Source organism: Talpa occidentalis, unplaced genomic scaffold (assembly GCF_014898055.3).
Source record: "Talpa occidentalis isolate TD23 unplaced genomic scaffold, MPIMG_talOcc4v2.1 talOcc4.2, whole genome shotgun sequence".
Lineage (NCBI taxonomy): Eukaryota > Metazoa > Chordata > Mammalia > Eulipotyphla > Talpidae > Talpa > Talpa occidentalis.
This window is the reverse complement of record NW_023602073.1, coordinates 62,895,684-62,915,076: the sequence shown is the minus strand read 5'-3', so window position 1 is coordinate 62,915,076 and position 19,393 is coordinate 62,895,684. Positions and strand designations below refer to the sequence as shown.

Sequence of the window (19,393 nt, the reverse complement as noted above, 5' to 3'; positions counted from 1 at the left end):
TCTTCTCAAGGAGGCAGACTCTGGGAAAGCAGAGACATGTGAAAGGTGAACCTTCCTCGTGGCTCCCCCCCCCATGTCTCTTCAACATCTCCGCCACCTACATGACCCTGTTACCTGGCATGAGCCCCTCCTTAGTCTAGTCGTTGAGGCCAGACACCCCCCCACCAGGCCAGCATTTGTCCACTCCTGTATGCCTTGCACTGTTTTGCCCCTTTTCTGGCTTCCATGGACTTATTTACTGCTTTTTGGTGCTGGAAGGACACTGGCCAGCTTTGATAATTGCTTCTCAGTGGAAGGTTCCCTTCCCCCAGTATGTCTCTGGCTCCTGGAGATCCAGTCCAAGTGTGACTGTCTTTCTGCCTCCCGTGGCGGGTGGCACGTGGCTAGGTACATAGCAGGCCCTTGATGAGGAAGTGTCTTCCACTGAACTCAACCAACTGACCATAACTAATTTGGCAGAACTACTTTCCACAGGCAGGAGATTCCTGGGGGTCATTTCTAGTCAAGAACAGGCCATCTCCTCATCCTGGGTTATCTCACTAAGCCAGACCGGCAAATTCAAGGGGCCCACCCACATGGAGCTCCTGCCAAATTCAGTCAGCCAAGTGACTGGCTGAAGGGGTTCCTTTACCTAAATCTTTTTTTTTTTTTTAAAGATTTATCTATCCATGCATACAAGAGCTGGGGTACAGGCCAGAGATGCAGGGGGTGAGTGGATCCACCAGAGACAGAGCTGGGAACAGAACAGGCAGACTGACTGAAACACACTGCTGAGGGGAGCAGCAGGCAAGTCAGGAGAGGTCTTCTCCACCATGTGGGTTGCTCCCTGGCCAGTCGGGGATCGAACTCGTGCTGCAGAGGCTGCAGATTGCTTCATAGTGCGGTGTTTAACCCCTTGCGTCACCAGGGAGGCCCTCAGAGACTGGGGGAGTTCCTCCCTATATTACTCCGCTTCTGGTAGCACCCAGTTTTCTCAAAAAAATGACTGGTCTTTGCTTAAAAAGGGAACATGCTCATTTGCATGTTGCTCTACATGTCATTTGCATGTGGGATGATGTGCAGACCCTCCTCCAAGCAAGACCTTCACCCACTGTCATTCTTTCCACTCGCACATAATATCTCAGCCTCCTCCCCACGATTGACAGGACTGAATGGGAAAGTGGGGGCTATTCTCAGTGTCCTGGAGTGACCCCCAGCTCCATCTTTCCTGTCAAGGTTCTGAAGGCTCCTGGGACAGTGCTGACCAGCCTGCCCGCTGCACATCTTTCCACTCAGCTTTCTTTGCCCCCTCTCTGCACATTTATTCATCTTCTGCCTTCCCTTCCAGTCTTGGTCTCTTTGTTTTCTATTTTTTCTTTTTTAAATTTACCTTGGAGATTCCGTCTTCCCTTCCAACCCTGTCCTCCTTTTTCCTCTTCCCAACCATGCCAGCGCCTCCCCTCCCGGCCTGTGTGCCTCTTACCTCAGGCAGCACGCCTCCCGGGCTGGGTGCTGAAGAGCTACGATGGGTGGAAGGCAGCGGAGGGTGGGGTACGGGAGAAGGGTGGAGCAGGGCTGGCCTGCCTTTCTCCAATGACATGGCTGGTGACATTGGCTGGGGAGTCTAGGTTGCTGCCTGCATGGTCCCAAAGGACTCCTCTCAGCGGGGTCCCCCTAGTCTGCCAGACATGGCCTCTGGGGCGGGGGAGGGGAACCCTTGATGGAGGTTGAGACTTCAGCACTGTGAGGCCCAGACCTCCTGAAACAGTTCAGGCCCAGGTTACACAGCTACTGATGTCTGTGGCCTATGCACCCATGAATCAGCTTGGTTTTCCAGGGGTGGTGGGATTCTCAGGCTTTCTCAGCACTTTCCTGTAACTGGGATGTCCCTAAGTGAGGCTGGCACTAGCTTTGGGAATGAGTTCTTGATTCATGAGCACAGCCCCTGGTAATAGCCTGCTGCTTGGCAGGGCCCTTCCTGGTTTGGAACTTGAGCTAGACGGATCTTGCACAAACCCCTAGAACTTGGTGAACCAGAGGAGAAAGCCGCCTTCTGCATGACTCATACAGAGCTTTATCCAATAAAGACTGATATTGCCCCCCTTTGTTTCCTCTTAGTTGCAAGCACACATTCCTTGACACAAGGTCTCTTTTCCAGGCTGGCTGCTTTCCACCCACTCCCTTGCCACATCTACTTTGGGGATCTGGGATCTCCCAGGGTGTTTACCCTGTCTCCTTGCCTTCACCCCAGGAAAGCAGCAGAGGGAATGGGGTTGCATCAGGGGCAAGAATCATTAACTGAGATGGAAGCAGTGACAGCTACTTATTTTCTATGGGAGATGATATCTAGGGTGCTGAGGGTGTTGACTGTGGCGCCTCAGCTGCCAGAGGCCAGACCGTGGGGACAATAGCTCTCACCATCGAAATGTGTTGCATTTAGAGAATAATGATGATGATGGTCCCTCACAAGGTATTAGCGTCTGTATTTGAAGACAAGAAGAGGGACACGTAGAGGGGTTGAGTAGCTTGCCTAAGATTACAGAACTGACAGGGAGGTCACCTGGGTTTGGGGGTGGCAGTCTGGATCCAAAATCCATTTCTCTCAAGTGACACTCATTCATTCAATGAATTTTTATTGAGCACCTGCTCTGTATCAGACTGTACCAGGAGCTGAGGATACAACAGCAAAACAGCCTGAACAATGGACCCCTCTGGATAGGGAACTTCCACCTTTCCTAGGGAGGGTTTCTAACGGACTCACACTGGCAAACGGCCCTGAAGTTCAGTTCTCTCCCAAGGGGCGGCTCTCCCTGCCAGCTGGGTGTGGGCAGTGGAAAGAGTGCCAGGTAGGGAGCAGATATGGGTGCCCCAGCAACTTGTGAGACCTTAACCCTCTCAGAGCCTTCCTTCTGTCATCGGGGGAGGGGGGGAGGGGGGTGGTGGGGAGGGGGTAGGGACAGGAAGTTCCCTGGACCTGCTGCATTGGCATTCCCTGGGGTTTCCTAGAGATGCCCCACCCCAAACAGAGGGAATCAGAAACCCCATTTTAACGGAACTCTCAGGGGATATGTGCGCACGTTATAGTTTCAGAAGCTCTGGTTATGGCCTTTTTACCTTCTGCTATTTCAACGGCCTGTGGCTGGGGACAGCTGCTCACCGGCAGAGGGCACTGCAGGGAGAGGGCCCCCTGTACTCACGGGGCTGCACCTGTGCTCAGGTTGCCGCTCTGACCACTCCCTTCCAGACCTAGACTGATAGGTCCATTGACTTGTGGGACCCTAGGCTACTCCCTGGCTGGACTTTGCCAACAGACAGGGACAGATTCTTTCATTCTTGTCTGGGGTGGCTGGGAGGCAGGACTCTGCTGGGAAGTGCCAGGCCACTCCTGCCTGGATTCCCCACCCACCTGCACTCCTCGGACTGACTTCTGTTTCTCGGAGAAGGAACTACTGTCCTGAATGAAAGCAGCCTCTGGGAGCACCGAGAGAGTAAGGTGAGCACCCCTTGGAGCAACTAGGGGTGGGTGGGCAGTGCAGAGGGCCTTCCATGGGGTTCAGGGCAGGAGCCAAATCAGCTGGGTCTGTCCTGCCCGAGTGTGGAGATCCTCTGCAGGAGGAAGAGAAGAGAAAAACAGCTCTGGAGAGGGCCACTGCCCAGAGGGCAGAGGACCAGTGGGTGGTTCTGTGCACTGCGGAAATGGAGAGTATGCCGAGCGTACCTGTCCCTGGCTTATGCTTGGGCTCATCCGTCCCAGTACTTTTATGCTCCAATAGCTCAGATTGATTAGCTGTTGGATAGGCGTGGTGATTACCAGTATGCCGGGGTGTGGGTGGAATGGAGGACTGAGAGTTCTGAGAGTTTCTTTTTTTTTTTTTTTTAAAGATTTATTTATTTATTTATACAGCGGTGGGTACAGTCAGAAGCGCGGGAGGGTAAGAGAATTCACCAGAGCCAGGGGGGAGAGCAGAGCAGGCAGACTGAGGAAATACACTGCTGAGGGGAGCAGCAGGTGGCAGGAGAGGTCTGCGCGCCATGTGGGACCATCGAACCGGCGCTGCAGAGGCTGCGGGCATCTTCGCAACCCAGTGTTCAACTGCTGCGCCACCAGGGAGGCCCTGAGAGTTTCTTTAAAGGTTATGAGCAGAGCTTTGCAGCTGGAGCCTATGTCTTTGTGCTGGAGGGAGCCACTGCCCAGGGACAGGTGGTGACAATGTTCATCTTGGGGAAGTGCTACACGGGGTGATCTGGGATCCGGGGCAAGGAACACTGGAGGTGTGGATGATGAGTCAGGTATGGGTTGGGGAGCTGCACTGAGCTGGTTGCAGTGCTGTGGACTGGCATCTTGGCCCCAGGAGGGAGGATGGAGTGAGACCTAGGCAGCTTGGAAGAACTGGCAGCTTGGGAGATGGGGATGGGGGAGGGCTGAGCTGGGAGAGGAGTTAACCTGCTCCATGCAGGTCAATGAATGTGGTCCCTGCCCGGTGAGAGGCCCAGGTGGGCTTTGGGGAGCATATAAGCCAAATGTTCCAGGTTTGGAGGCTGGTCAAGGGGATTTAGACTATGGTCTTTGGAGGCCCCAGGAAGGTTGCTGAGCAGTATCCCTCTTTTCTTTCACATTAGCTGGCCTCTCCCCTGCTATGTGGTGCCTCGGTGCATCATTCTCCATGCAGCAAAGCATGCGCCTTTTGTCCCTTGTAGTGCCAGGATGGTCACAGAGCTGGTTCACCTAGGATCCGAGCAGATAGGCAGGTAAAGGAGAGTCCTGGAGCCCTCGGTGGGTTTCTCAGACTTTTATTGAGCTTTTACATGTAGTACAGCAACCAGGTACATGGCAGGTTGGGGTGGGATGAGGCAGGAAGCCTCCAAGCCCCCACAAGTCTTCACTCTGGGCTTCTCTGGCCTTCTTTCTCCCCTTCTCTCTCTCCTTCCTCTTCTCCTGCTTCTGCTTCTCTGCCTGACCTTATCAATACTTCTCCCATGGCCCACAGAAGTAAACAGAACAGCTATACAACAATGTAACAACCTCAGGTGCCCCATCAGGCAGGGAAGCCTAATTGTAGGAGGGCAGAAAAGCCTGAAAACCATTTACCCTACACCCTTCTATTTATTTTCACTTTATTTTTGTTTCTTTTTCTTCTAGCTTCTTTTCCTCAAGAAGTGGAAGGGAAGAAATCCAGGGAAAAAGAAGGGGCAGGGAGAGACAGGGAGTGTTTCTGGAAGTCCTCCTCATCCCTGCTCATCCTTCCTTCTGCTTTTAGTTGCAGCTTAATAATCTTCTGTCCATCCTCACTGTAGGGAGAATACTTGGCTTCCTTATCTGCCCAATAGAGATAAAAATAACACCTAGCTCATAAGGCTGCTGTGAGGAGCAAATGAGATTGGCCACATAGAGTGCTTTAGCACAGCAATGGGGTGTAAAACTCCATAAATGTTAGCTCCTATTATTACAGTTATAATTCCAATTATCTTTAATGGGGAAGAACCAAAAGGAATGGATGGTATGTAAAGGGAAACTTGCTGTACCAGCTCCTGTTCCTGCTAGATTCGGGGTGTTCCCAGCTCCCCTGCTTCACCTGTGTGCCCTGCAAGAAGCCTGTCTGCAGGGTGAGATTTTAAGGCAAAGGGAATAAAGTCAAACCTTCCCTCCCTTGTCTATCTTTCAGTGGGGACACTGGGGAGCTGCTCCTTCCCCAGGCCTCACACCTGAAGTCACAGAGGGACTGTTTGTCTCCATCTGGGAGGATTTAGGTGCTTAGGTTGCCTGGGTCCCAAAGAAGGAAGAATACAGATGGGCAAGTAAGGAGCTGCAGTCTGGGGAGGAGGGTCAAGGCCTGAGCTCCAGGGGGTGGTATGATTGTGGGGGTTGGGGGTGTATGGCTGCCAGAAACTTTTCTAATACAAACCCTAGGGAATCAGCCACAGGGGGTGTGAGGACTTTGAAGGAAGCTATTATTCACAGAACTCAGCTGCTACCGAGTGAAGGAATTACCTTTCCTCAAAAGCTCCTTGAGTGCTGAATGAGACATCATCTTTGGCAGGACTGAACATCCCACAGTGCCTGGTACACAGCTGGTGCTCAGAAAATGTTCGTTTGAGTGGGAAAACCACACATGACAGTATATAATCAAGCTGCTCTGGATGGTCTGGAGCGAGACTGTCACGGGCTGTTGAGCCAAGGGAGGCGCTATTGAGCACAAGGGGGGGGTGGTCCAGGTGGGTAGATGAGGCGGTAGGGAGAGAAGATGAGATGTCAGACAGAGAACAGCACAAGCAGAGGCCAGAGATTAACATTAATGAGTTGTGAGGAGCCCATCTTGGCCACAGTGTAGAGATGTTGGAAACTGGGTATCCAACAGGGAGAGGGGAAGTAGGAAAGAGAGGCTGTGGGTTCTGGAGGGCCTCAGGCAGAGCTGGCTTTTGTAGGGGGCTGCTGATAGTCCCAGAGCCCAAGCTGACAGCCCTGCCTGGTAACCAGGTGAGTGGAGGTCAGGGTAAGCTTTGCCCTGCGTTACTCTACCTTCACAAGAAGCTTTGTTTACTTTTTCCTTTTGCTTCCCTTTTGTTACTCTTTTACTTTTGTTACTCTTGTATTTCCTCTGTTCTGGTGAGGTAAATTCTGGCCTTTCTGGCAGAAGGAGGGGCATAAATAAACAGACATATTTGGATAGTGCTTTATCATCTACACATGATTTCCTCATGATATCAAGCTACCCTCACGATGATGCTGAGAGGAAACTTTCCCAACACCCCCCACTTGTAACAGCTTTCAAAAAGAATGATACCAAACATGATATGAAGTACATGCTTGGTGTGAAACATCCGAAGAACACAGATAAAAGAATTTAAGAAAACTGAAAGCCCACATTCATACCTTCTATCTTGTCAGTTTCTCATTTCTCTCAGTAATGACCAAGAGGGTAATTTGGGGTGTATCCTTCCAGACCTGCAGTGTCCAAGACAGGAATCGTTGGCCTATGTGACTCCTGAGCACTTGAAATAGAGCAAGTCCTAACTGAGATGTGACTTTAGTGAGAAATACGGTTGGAATTCAAAGGGTGAGGGTGAAAAAAGAATGTAAAGCAGCTCATTAATGTTTTTATGTCAATTACCATTGAGAATGATACTGTTTTTAATATATTGGCTTAAAGTAAATATTATTAAAATTAATTTCTCCTATTTTTTTTCCTCTCTTTTTTTTCTTCTATTTTTATTGGCTTTTTGGGATGTGGCTCACATTATATTTTTCTTGCCCAGCTGCTCCTGATCTTTCTCTGTTATTTACATACAAACACCCATAAATATTTATTCTTAGCCATAGTTTTATTTATTTTTTTTTAAGATTTATTTATTTTTATATAAGAACCAGGGTATAGGCCAGATGCGTGGGAGGGTGAGAGGATTCACCAGAGACAGAGCGGGGAACAGAACAGGCAGACTGAGGAATAGACTGCTGAGGGGAGCAGTGGACGAGGCAGGAGAGGTCTGCTGCGCCTTGTGTGATTCTCGCTGGCCGGCCAGGATTGAACCTGCGCTGCAGAGGCTGCGGACAGCTTCACAAGGTGGCGCTCAACTGCCTGCGCCACCAGGGAGGCCCCATAGTTTTATTTATGTTGATGAGATCAGAGATGTCTCTTTGTGACACACTTTCCACTTAAAGATCTTTTCATATCAGCATATGAAGATGAAGGTCAGTATTTTGATAGATATGGAAACTGAGGCACTTTACGCTCACTCAGACACAGTGACCAATGTGGCATTTGAACTTACCTCCTCTAACTCTAAACCCAAGCTCACATCATCATGGGGAGCCATGGTAGGTGCTTGAGTAAGAGAAAGAAGTGAAGTTGTGTTAAGGGAATTGATCTGACTGGAATGTTGGGGTGCACTGGAATGCAACTTGCTTCCTGATTGCAGCTACTTGGAAGCCAAGTCTTGGCCTCCAAGGCATTGAAAGCGCTCAGCCTGGCACTGACCTCTTTTTCTCTCCAGACCCTTGGCGTGGCCAGCACAGGGGTGCAGGGGAGCTGGCAGCATCGAGTGACCAGGCCCATGTTACCCGCCCACGAGAGTTCCTTCCAACCCGCCCAGTTCCTATTGCTGGTGGGGGTGCCAGTGGCCAGTGCCCTCCTTCTGGCCCAGTGCCTTCGATGCCACTGTCCTCGCTGGCTGCAGAGGACCTTCTGGAATCTGGATAGCCAAGATGAGTCTGTGTCCCAGCCCACTCCCCCACCAGAAAATGAGTCCCCAAGGCAGAGCCTGCCAGCCACACTGCCAGAAATGGCCGCCTTCTACCAGGAGCTGCACACCCCCACCCAAGGCCAGACCATCATCCGAGAGCTGATGAACAAACTGTTGGTGTTTTCGGCCCGAGAGGTGGATCACCGGGGCGGCTGCCTGATACTCCAGGATACCGGCATCTCCCTGCTCATCCCACCAGGTAACAGCACCCACTTTCCTTCTCAGCACGGCGCTGTGCATGTTACACGTACGAGGGTGCCGCATCATTCATCCACATCTTCATAATTCTGAAAATCATTGACTCCAAAACTATTGACTCCAAAGATGGATAGATTACGTATTTTTATGACGAATTCCTGGCAGGTGGGAGTAAAATGTCTTGTTCTAATGAACAGTATGTTGTGACAACTCTCCAATAGGGAGATGTAGTATCTGAAAGAAAAGCACCTTTTGCAAGTTCACATCAGGCCTCATATGGGTTAGCAGCAGCCCTGGAGGGCAGGGGTAGTTGTGTACAGTCGACTAGCTTTCCTTCCATGCTGCCTCCAGTGTGCCCTGTGGGCATCCTCTCTCCTGGGCTCCTAATCCCACCCCCTAGCTCTCTAGCCAGGCCTCTCCTGGGGAAGGGACATGCCAACGTGCCAGGCCCATCTCAGCTCCCCCCTCCCCAGGTGCTGTGGCTGTGGGCCGCCAGGAGCGGGTGTCCCTGATCCTGGTGTGGGACCTGTCAGATGCCCCGTCACTGTCCCACGCCCAGGGGCTGGTGAGCCCGGTGGTGGCATGTGGCCCTCATGGGGCCTCCTTCCTGAAGCCCTGCACTCTCACGTTCAAGCACTGTGCCCAGCAGCCCAGCCAGGCCCGCACCTATAGCAGCAACACCACCCTGCTCGATGCCAAGGCCTGGAAGCCCCTGGGCCGGTCGGGGGCCCACACCTCCCGGGACGAGTGTCGCATCCAGCTCTCCCACTTCAGGTAGGCGGGGACCTGTGAGCCCGTCCTTTCTGCCCCTCTTCTTTGTGCCTCCTCATTGTCTCTTATGGAACTGCCCAGATGACCTGTGGATTTCTTATCCCCCTGTGTCCCTTCCCTGCCCCTCTGGCCCTGTCTAGGATGGCACAGCCTGCCACACTGCTGTCTCTGTGTGTCGAGAAAGGTCTGACTCAACCCCAGCCTTCCATCCTCATTCTATGTCTAAAATCATCTGTTTCTTCCCTACACCCCTCTTCAGGACTGTCCCCAACTGTCTAAGGCAGTTTGTTTCCATTAAGACACTGTTCATCTCATGTCTGTCCTTAGCGCTTTCTAGATTCTTCAGCCCTTCTACTTCCCAAGACTCCTTGCCACCCACTGACCAGAGCAAGGCCATGTGTGTGTGGGACCCCCTTCCAAGCCTGGTCGCCCCAAGTCCACTCCCTTCTCTCCCATGCGGGGGAATACCCACTGGTTCTTCTACTTGTTGATTGTCATGTGAGGTGACTCCCTGGCCGTCCCCCGACCCCAGTTCCTCCCTATACATGCCTTACACTGCTCTTCTCTCCCCGTTGGCCCCTGGGCCTGACAGAGCTGGGTGGCAGGTGCACGGGCTCCCCAGCCCCCACCCCAGTGCATGGTCCTCCATTTCTTCCTCCACAGCCTCTACACCTGCGTGCTGGAAGCGCCTGCAGGCCAGGAAGCCCGCAAATGGCTGCAGCTGGCTCTGTTTTGCTCCCCGCTGGCACCAGGCCAGTCCCACGTGCAGCTGCGCGTCTACTTCCTCAACAACACGCCCTGCGCCCTGCAGTGGGCTTTGACCAACGAGCAGCCCCATGGCGGGCGCCTGCGTGGGCCCTGCCAGCTCTTCGACTTCACTGGGGCCCGAGGGGACCAGTACCTGAAGCTCAAGTATATCTCTGATGGTGAGGGGGACCGGGCTCTGGGGAACCGGGCAATAGGGAGGGTCAGCGCCTTCTCCCGGCGTGAAAATCTGGGAACCCCCAGTGTCCTTGGGACACTCTGGGCAGGCAGCAGCTTCAAGGGACCTTCTGGCTTCTACTTAGGTCTTGGGGAGCCCCCTCCCTCTCCCAGGTGGCCCACTCAGCCCTGGCCCCTCTGAGGGAGGGCAGTGATTTGGGATGGAGGAAATGAGAGGTGTTGTGCCCGCAGAAGCAGGGAGAGAGGGTTGGATTTTATGGTCCCACTGGATGGAGAGGCTGTCAGAGTCCCTGCTTTGCTTGGGTTCTCTTTCCTTCCTGGTGTGGGCTGCAGGAATGGCCAGTGGGGCTTAGGCTGTTTGGGTGAGTGTGGATTGCACTTGTGTGCGTGGCATTCAGGGAGCTGTGGAGGGGAGAGTGCGGCCGAGTCTGCATGCTAAGTGTGTGGTGGTAGAAGCTTACCTCCAACCTCTCCCCCGCAGACTCTGGGGCCTCCCATCCACTTGACTGTGCTTTCTTTGCTCCCTCCCCATCTCTCCCCACAGAACCCTGAATAGCACCTGCAAGCAGTAGGTTTTGAATGCTAGGGGAGCGCCACTCTCTGAGGTCTTCCGTTCTCTGTCCCTTCCCCAGGTTGGGAGAATGTGGATGACAGCAGTTCCCAGCTCGTTCCCCATCTTCACATCTGGCATGGAAAGTGCCCCTTCCGCTCCTTCTGCTTCCGGAGAAAAGCAGGTAGTTCAGTAACTCTGTCCATCTTCTGCCTGTCAACCCTGGGGCTCTGCAGCGCCTCATTCAGCCAAGCACAAAAACCTTCTCTTAAAGGGAGAAGCCACACAGATCTTTGCAGAGAAAAAGATGCGGCATTCTGCCCCCGGCCTCTTTAGATCTCCAAAGCCTTACCATAGAGTCCTTTTCCCATCCCCTGCTCTCTCAGCCCTGGCCTTTACCTCTCTCACCTGCCATATCCTCTCCTCTTTGTAGCCAGTGAGAATGAAGACTGCTCGACACTAACCAATGAGATCATTGTCACCATGCACACCTTTCAGGATGTGAGTTGGAGCTGAAGGGCCAAAGAAGGGCAGAGCTGGGGGATGATGGTTCCTGGGCGAAGTGGGTGAGGGGTTTGGTACCCAGTAAATATGGCCCTGATCACATGCCAGGTGATGATTGCATTCTTTCAGCGCTTAGGTTTCCTGGCCTCCAGGCCGCCTTCCGTCCCTGACTCTCTCTGCTCTACTTATGGATGAATCTTATACAAGGGTAAAAGAGCCAAATCCTAGAGTAACCCCCACTCCCAACTCAGAGGCACTTAGTATCAAATAAAAGAGGTATCTTTCTAGGCTGATTGTTTCCATCTGAAGATGATATGTGTATTGCCAGTGTGGGGAGTGACCAGGACGGGGTCTTGAGTAGGGGGGATTCGAGTTAGCTATCTCACTGTCCCAAGGGAAGAGATGGAGAAATCAAGGCTGAGAGTCTTTGGGGAACCTTGGCGGCATCTTATTGGAGAGTCCTCCCCTCAGGGAGGAAGGACTAGGAAAGGAGGGATGGAGAATGGAGTAAAGTATGTCTGAATTCAGTGTTTCTATCCTGAATGACCTCCTCCTACCCGTGGCCCCACCCTGGGTTTCTCCTGGTGTCTAAGGAGACCTACAGACGTGTTGGTCTTCTGGTCCCAGAGCTCAGGGGGCAAGCAGGCTGAAGGTTCTAGGTTTGGGGAAGCAGAAGCTAGAGGTCCTGGGTGGCTTGAGCCTGTCTCCTGGTAAAATGGCTCTGGGTGCCAGGTTGAAGGAGAGAGATGAGGGACGGAGGTAGGTTCTCGAGTGTCCTGCTTGGGGTGATGTCTATGACCCCTAAGCCTAACCCTAACCCTCTGTTGACCCAGGGCTTGGAGACGAAGTATATGGAAATCCTCAGATTCCAGGTATCAGAAGAGGAATCCTGGGCCGTGCCACCCCCTGTCTCCCAGCCAGCCTCATGCAACAGGTGAGGTGGAGGAAGGGTTGCTGGGGCCGCATGTTTGAGATCACGGCCTCTGTACCTGCAGGAAGAGTGCAATGTTGGAAGGGAATGCATGGACCAGATTGGGTCTCTTTGATCCTCCCCTCTAAGAACACCCTTTCCCCTGCTGTAGGCTGCCCCCTGAGCTCTTTGAGCAGCTGCAGATGTTGTTGGAGCCAAACAGCATTTCAGGCAATGACTGGCGCCGACTGGCCTCCCACCTGGGGCTCTGTGGCATGAAAATCCGGTAAGAAGGGTGAGATCTGTGGATAGGAGGGGGGAGGACTGGGATTTGGGGTCCTCAGGACACCTTGGAACCTGGACCATATCTGTGTGGGGAAAAAAACCAGTTGTTCCATATGTGTGTTTCTTTCCTGTGTGTCTCCTTGACTTTTACCCAGAACACTTTTGACTCTGCTGGTCACCAAATGTGTGAAGGTTGCCCCCACACTAAGTAGTTCTCTGCCACACCAGTTTGGTGTCCTACATTGTAACTCAACTGTGACACTATCTGGAGGGTAGAGTCCTCAAGACACTAGCAGCCAAACCCATAGGTTAAGGGCTCAATCCTACAAGTTCTCCACCCACTTTTGACTGCAGTGGCAAAACCAGGTTATCTCTTCTGCTTCTGACCAATTGGCTATAAATTGGAGATTCCAACAACCCCCTTGTCAATTTCCATTTCATTTAAGTAGACACTTTTATTTACTGGTTTATTAAAGGCTATGATAAAGATTACATGAACAATCAGATGTATTGGGCAAGGTATATGAAAAAGCTTCCATGTGCTCTCTGGGCACACTGCTTTCTTAGCACTGCCACATGTTCACCAACTATTGATAGGAAGATCTCCCCACCCTCTATAACTGGGAATTTTATGGAGGCTTCATCACGTAGTCATGATTGATCATTAACTACTTTCATCTCTTCTTCCTTCTCAACAGAATGGGAGGGCAGTGGGGGTAAAAACCCAAGCTTCTGATAATGGATTGGTCTTTTTGGTCATCAGCCCCCATTCTGGAATCACCCAGGACTCCACCCAGAATCACCTTATTAGAACAAAAGATACTCTTATGGTCCTGGAGATACTAAGGGATTTAGGAGCCCTGTGTCAGGAACCAAATATTAGACTGAATATTAGAACAAAAGATCTGCTATTTTTATCATGTAGGAAGTTGCAAGGGTTTGGGGAGTTCTATGCTAGAAACCAGGGGCAGAACCCAGTATATATGTTTGTTATTATAAATCATTATAGCATAGACATAGACAAAGGAGCAACTTAGCAGTAAGATTGGCTGCTGTCTTCCATATCCTTCAAAAAAGGGCAACTCTTTCTATTTATCCCTGTATTCTCAGGACCTAGAAAGATGTCTGGTTCATAGTAGATGCTCAGCAAATATTTTATAATAAACCAATTAACATGCAAGAACTGGACCCATATTGAGTGCTTGACCTGCTGTGCCTGTCTGTACAGAGTGGCGGGCTGTATGGTGATGTATGTGAGGCATGTAGCCAAGTGCCTGGCACATGTCAATTCAATAAGTGTTAGCAGGAATGGGGGCAGTGCAGCCATGGTCTCTGTCAAGAGAAACCAGTGGAACAATTCTGAGCTAAGCCTCAGAATCCAGACTTCGATGAGTGCAGCGGTCAGGGAAGACTTCACCTCGATGGACTAGAGCTGCATCCTGAAAACAGGATGGATTTTACTGTTATCTATTTATTAAACATTTATCAAGTATCCAGCCCCGAGGAGCTATGCTCCACTGAGAGTTACAGAGAGCTTAGAAAATAAAGACAAGTGTTCCTTGTGCCTTATCATATGTAGCCAGGACTGCACAGCAGTTGAAAATAAACACACAAAATAGCTGAAGCAAGAATATCACAGAATCAGGGGTACAGGATGGTCACTTCCATCTGGGAGGTGGGACTTTGGGCTCAGGAAGCAGGTGGTGGGAAAGGGGTTCAATTTTTCCCTCTGGGCAAGTACCAGAGGTGGTTGTAGGAGTGCTGTGTGCAAGATGGGAAAGGCTTGAGGAAGGAAGGTTCAGGATGGGAGGAGGGGAGAAAAGATCAGAGAAAAACAGGGTAAGGCCAGAATTTGGATGAGCAGAAAAGTCAGGAGCATGGGCTGCTTAGTACAGATTCTTGAAGCAGCGGAGGCTCATGATTAAAGCCACGATGTAGAAAAACTTTTTTTTTTTTTTTTTTTTGTGGGCAGGATGTATGGCCTGTGAGAGAGGGGAGAGCCAGTTAGCAGGCTGCAGTCAGGAGGGAGGGAGCATGTTTCGGATGTGGGTGGGGTAGAGAAGGCAATGAGGAACATTAGAGCTGGAAGCAACCTTAGAGTCCTCTCATGCAAGCCCTGGGTATAAGCAGAGGAAACTCAATCCTAGAGAGAAGTAGCCTCTGAGCCAGGACAATCTCAGGCTCAAAATCCTGGGTCATCCTACCACCCTGGAAAATGGGCAAGGCAGGATGAGGACCAGAGCTGGGATATAGGAGGCTGTGTGTGTGGCAGTAGATCTCACCTCAGTGCACTTCCATCCTTTCTCCTCCTCTCCCCACCTCCTGGCCAGGTTCCTGTCCTGCCAGCGCAGCCCAGCAGCTGCCATCCTGGAGCTGTTTGAGGAGCAGAACGGCAGCTTGCAGGAGCTGCACTACCTCATGACCATGATGGAGCGGCTGGACTGTGCCTCCGTCATCCAGAACTACCTGAGTGGGAGCAGCCCAGCCCCAGTCCACAGGCTGGCCCTGGAGAACCAGGCCCTAGAACTGGACGAGAAGTTCTGAGCATCCCCTGGGCTGATGCCAGGCAGTGTGGGATGCTGTTTGAAGGACACTGGGCACTGGGAGGCTGTGGTATTTGCTCCAACACAGAAGAATACAGCAGCTGGCTCTGTTCAACAATATTGTCAGAACCCTTGACAGATGTCTGGGGTCACTGGTGAGGCTGGAGTGCCTTTGCCAGCCTTCCCTGGTCAGGACCATCCTTACAACCAGCTTTGTCCTGCATATAGTGTAGATCCCCTCCTGGCCGGCAGGAGGCGCAGGAGCCTAGGAGATGGCTACAGCATAGCGTCCAGCCTCCCGGAAGCTATTTGTTTTTTGTTTTTTTGTTTTTTTTTTTTTTGATAGACCAAAGGACCCTTAGGTTGCCCTGTTGGCACCCTTTGGGGACTGGTCAGCACACAAGTATTCACTGAGCACTTAGTAATACCCAGCATTGGCCTGTGTAGCATGGGGGAATACAGGAATTTATTAGATAGTGTCTGGAGCCTTGAGGAAACCACATTTCTCTTGCGGGAAATAAAGTTGCAGCTTTTGTGAGCTGAGGGTCAACTCTAAAATAGCATATACCTTGTAATTAGGGGATGTAGTATGAACCTTTCATGCTTTAGGAATCGAAAAGGCAGGGAGCTGGTGAGAAAGTTTCATGCAGGATGCTGGAGAGCAGATTTGGTCTTGCAAGGAATTCTCCATGCCAGGAGAGGGCTTGGAATGCTGGAGGCATCAAGGATCCCAACCAGTGGGCAAGAGGTGGCTATTACCAAGTTCAAGTCCAGCTCTAAAAATGGGCAGTTGTGCCTGGCTGTCTATCTTGCTGTCCTTTTCTTTCTTTTATCTCTTTATTCTCTCACCCCTGCCTTGTCTTCTCTCTCTGCCATTATCTTTATCATTAAAAGATTAAAGTTTAAGAGAAAATTGCAAAGTATCATTCTTGCCCACTTTTTAAATCTCCTTATCTTGACTAGTGTGCATTTTAAGTCTCTGACTTCATTTTGCTGTTGCTATCTCCTGCAGTCACCCCATCCTTGAATCTGTATGTCTTTCTGTTACGTGATATCTTAGCACTTTATGTTTCTGCCTATGGTGGCTGCCTTTGTGTGTTTCTTTCTCTCTGAAACCCTCAGTCATTCCCTTCGGGCAAGTGTCTCTGAACCAATGTTCTGAATCAAAGACACTTGAAAAAGCCTGGCTACTCTGGGATTTCGTGGGTGGGGATATTTCCCCATGCATAAAGGTCCAGTTTGGGGTCAGGAAATGAAAACTAGGGATAAAGAACACTCAATTTAGTCAGCAAATATTATTTCAGCACCTGTTAGGTGTTAGAAAAGAGATCAAGAGTCTGGGTCCTGAAAAGAGAACAAAGGGTTTGAATCAATTCTAGCAATTCTTTAGTTTGCAAACAGGTGTTAATTTTTTCAAGGACAGAAAATCTCTTTGGCAACACTAACAATTTGCTACCATATTTAATTAAGAACATTAAAGCTTTTTCTATGATGAACAATATTGTGTAATAAAATATGAAAATTGCTTTTCTTTGTTACGAACTGTATTTTGCTTAGATTGATAAATTTAGATATTTGATTGAATGGTTGTATTTGGTAAAATTATATCTACGGGGGCAGATTGGAGGGAAGCATTTTGTAGACTATACTTCTGGTGTGAAAATTGTTTGGGTCCGATATGGTAAATCAAGGAGGTTCACTTCTTTCCTGTTAAAAGCAGAGCTTCAGGGGGGCTCTTTCACTTCTTTTCTCTTTGCCACCTACCCTCACGCCCCCTCCACTATTTTCCTTAGTCTTTCCACCCCACCAAGGTCTGCCAGCCACTCCAGGATGGTGCCTTGGCCTTCTCTTCGTTCTCTTGGTGCAGGGTTAGAATCTCTCTCCCTTAGACCATCACGGTTTTCCCATTTACTTCCATTGTCTCCTCCTTGCTATCCATGCTAGTCAAAGAAATCTTTATTTCATGCTCCCCCCTACCTCAAGTCTTCTGGAGTTGTGAATAGATGCTACGGGGTGGTGTGTATGTGTCTCCCTCCCTGTCTCTCCCTATCTCTACCTCTCTGATGTGATAGAAAGCCTTCTGGCCCCAACTCCAATTCCTCATAATGGACTCAGTGTCAGGAAAGGGAGGCTTGGTCTTTTAGGGTAGGTGGCAGACTGCCTGATCTTTGTAGCTTGCCTGACATTTGTAGCTTGCCAGATCTTTGTAGCTTGGGTCCTTTCTCAATTCTGACTGACATGTACTTGCCTGCACCTGAAGCTGAAGATGGTGTGTTCCAGGGGACATCAGGGGATGTAGCTCTTAGCCTGGCTCTAGTTCTAAGTAGCACAGTACTCATTCCTTTGGCTTGAGTTACTTCACTCTTGCAATGAAGTGACCATGTTTGAGGGTCTCCATGGATTCTCTTTTGATTCCATGGAACAGTGCAGAGGTGGCACACTGGTCATCTGCTGACTAAGGGACACTGACTGGGATTTTGTATGCGTGTGTGTGTGTGTGTGTATGTGTGTGTTGTCTTTAAAGAAATTGGCCACTACTTGTAGCCTTATCTCACTCCTCTCCATAGGAGGTTATGTGCCTGGTCCCTACAACAATGAATTTGTGACTTATGCTCTTAAGCATAAGTTTAGAGCTGGAAGACAGGCCTAGGTCTGTAGAGTTAGAGGCTCTAATGCTCAGAGGTAACACGTACCCTTGTCACCCTATATGACTTCTGATTGCTTTCATGCCACTGTCCACATCTGATATTTATGCTGCTCAACCGAAATACAATGAAAGCTACACATATTTAATTTTACATTATCTAGTAGTCACAATAAATAAATGTAAAAATAAACAGTGGAAATCAGTTTTAATAATATATTTTGTTTAACCTGTTATGCAATATCCAGACATTATCATTTCCACATGTAACCAATATAAAAATTATTAATGGTATATTTTACATTCTTTTTATTATATTTAGAAGCTAGTGTATATTATACATTTATAGCACATCTCAATTTGCGTCAAAAATATGCTAAATTTTCATTGGAAATTACTTGGTCTGTATTTAGCTTTCATAAGATTTACAGATGAAAAAGCACATTTACATAGACAAGTTACGCCAAGAGTTTTCCAAAAATCATCAGTTTTAAAATTTAAATCAATTCAAATAGAATTTTAGTTGCAGGAGTCTGGCAAGAGGGCAGCAGAATGAATGCCCTGGGCTTACCTCCTTCATATACTAACAGCTAGATTATAGCAGAACAGAGCCAAAGTTCCCTACAGGAAAAATGGGGAAGGGGTAGGAAAACCTTTAACTGAACTATGTTTACAGTGATACTGGGGAAGAATAACCCACAAGAGGGAGGGGCAGCTGCTATACAAAACCCCCTACAGTTGCTGGCCCAGGGGCACATGCCAATGTCAGGGACTGCACTGCACTGGGTAAGGAGGCACAAAGAGATGCTACCCAGAACACGGGATACACTGTTGGGAAGATACAGGAGCCAGGATGCAGAGGCAGGATTATCGAGAGTGTGAGGCTCTTGATATAGAACAGCTGGAGCCTGAACTATGTGGCAAGGATAGAAGGGGGCTGATGGGGAGGAAAAGGTGTGGGGGTTAGTGGTGGTGAGGAAGAAGTCAGATCACACGCGTCTCCTCATAGAGGAGGCTACTGCTCAAAGTCAAGGCTGAAATAGTGAAAACACCTGCCACAACCCATCTCAGGGCTAAAATCAAGACAACAAATGAATATGCACATAAAGCAAAGTTTAAGAACCTACTAATAACAGAGCAAACACCCCAGGTCAAGAATCTTTCATGGAAAAGAACCACTCTCAGCCTGTCACCCCATATGAACTGTAAACCACACCCGGCACTACATCTAGTGCTCAAAAATGGTCTAGAGGTGGAAACTGACATGAGGCTCCACAGGACTTAGGTGGAGGAGCTGACCTATAGGAGGGGAACACTGTGGCTCCCCACCACACAACCCTGGTACCCACACCACAGTAAGAAGCTTAAGTCTCTGATGCTCACTGGAGGTGATCCTTCAGTGTCCTACCTACTCCTTTTCTACGTACCTTCCATTGCTGGTGCCAGTTCTCCAATTACTTCAATAAGTGCAAAGTCAATAGTCTAAAAGTCCATGCCTATTACAACCCATAAAAAATAAAAATGAAGAGACAGAAGAACAAACCACAATTGCTGGAGCAAAACATAGCCTTAGAGGATTCTCAATTCAGCAGAACTGTTGAACATACCTGAAGAGGAGTTCAAAGCAGTAATTTTAACAATGCTTATGGAACTAAAACAAACAAACAAATGAATGAATGAACGAACAAACAATGGAGGATAAAGCAGCAACAGAATAAAGAGAAAGAAAATATGGGTAGTTACAAATAGAATAATGGAGCTAAGAAATACTATAACCAAATTAAAAAATACAAAGGATGGACTCAACAACAGACAAATACAAGCAACAG

The 19,393-nt window shown here is 49.6% G+C and overlaps 1 protein-coding gene across 1 annotated transcript; it reads left to right on the top strand.

Annotated features, from left to right (window-relative positions):
- Window positions 1-7,975: 7,975 nt before the first annotated feature.
- On the top strand, window positions 7,976-15,274 carry UNC5CL (unc-5 family C-terminal like). Its single transcript, XM_037520887.2, has 8 exons — window positions 7,976-8,416; window positions 8,889-9,189; window positions 9,850-10,112; window positions 10,761-10,862; window positions 11,112-11,179; window positions 12,016-12,116; window positions 12,265-12,378; window positions 14,708-15,274. Exons 1-8 carry the CDS (start codon window positions 8,029-8,031, stop codon window positions 14,919-14,921), a joined length of 1,551 nt encoding a protein of 516 aa, XP_037376784.1. The 5' UTR covers window positions 7,976-8,028; the 3' UTR covers window positions 14,922-15,274.
- The last annotated feature ends 4,119 nt before the right edge of the window (window positions 15,275-19,393 follow it).

What these genes read in the sequence shown, in the direction of transcription:
- UNC5CL (XM_037520887.2), top strand. Translation starts at nt 8,029, where the DNA reads ATGTTACCCGCCCACGAGAGTTCCTTCCAACCCGCCCAGTTCCTATTG. An exon ending in CCATGCACACCTTTCAGGAT is followed by an intron (nt 11,180 to 12,015) that starts GTGAGTTGGAGC and finishes CTGTTGACCCAG; the next exon opens with GGCTTGGAGACGAAGTATAT. An exon ending in CAGCCAGCCTCATGCAACAG is followed by an intron (nt 12,117 to 12,264) that starts GTGAGGTGGAGG and finishes CCCCTGCTGTAG; the next exon opens with GCTGCCCCCTGAGCTCTTTG.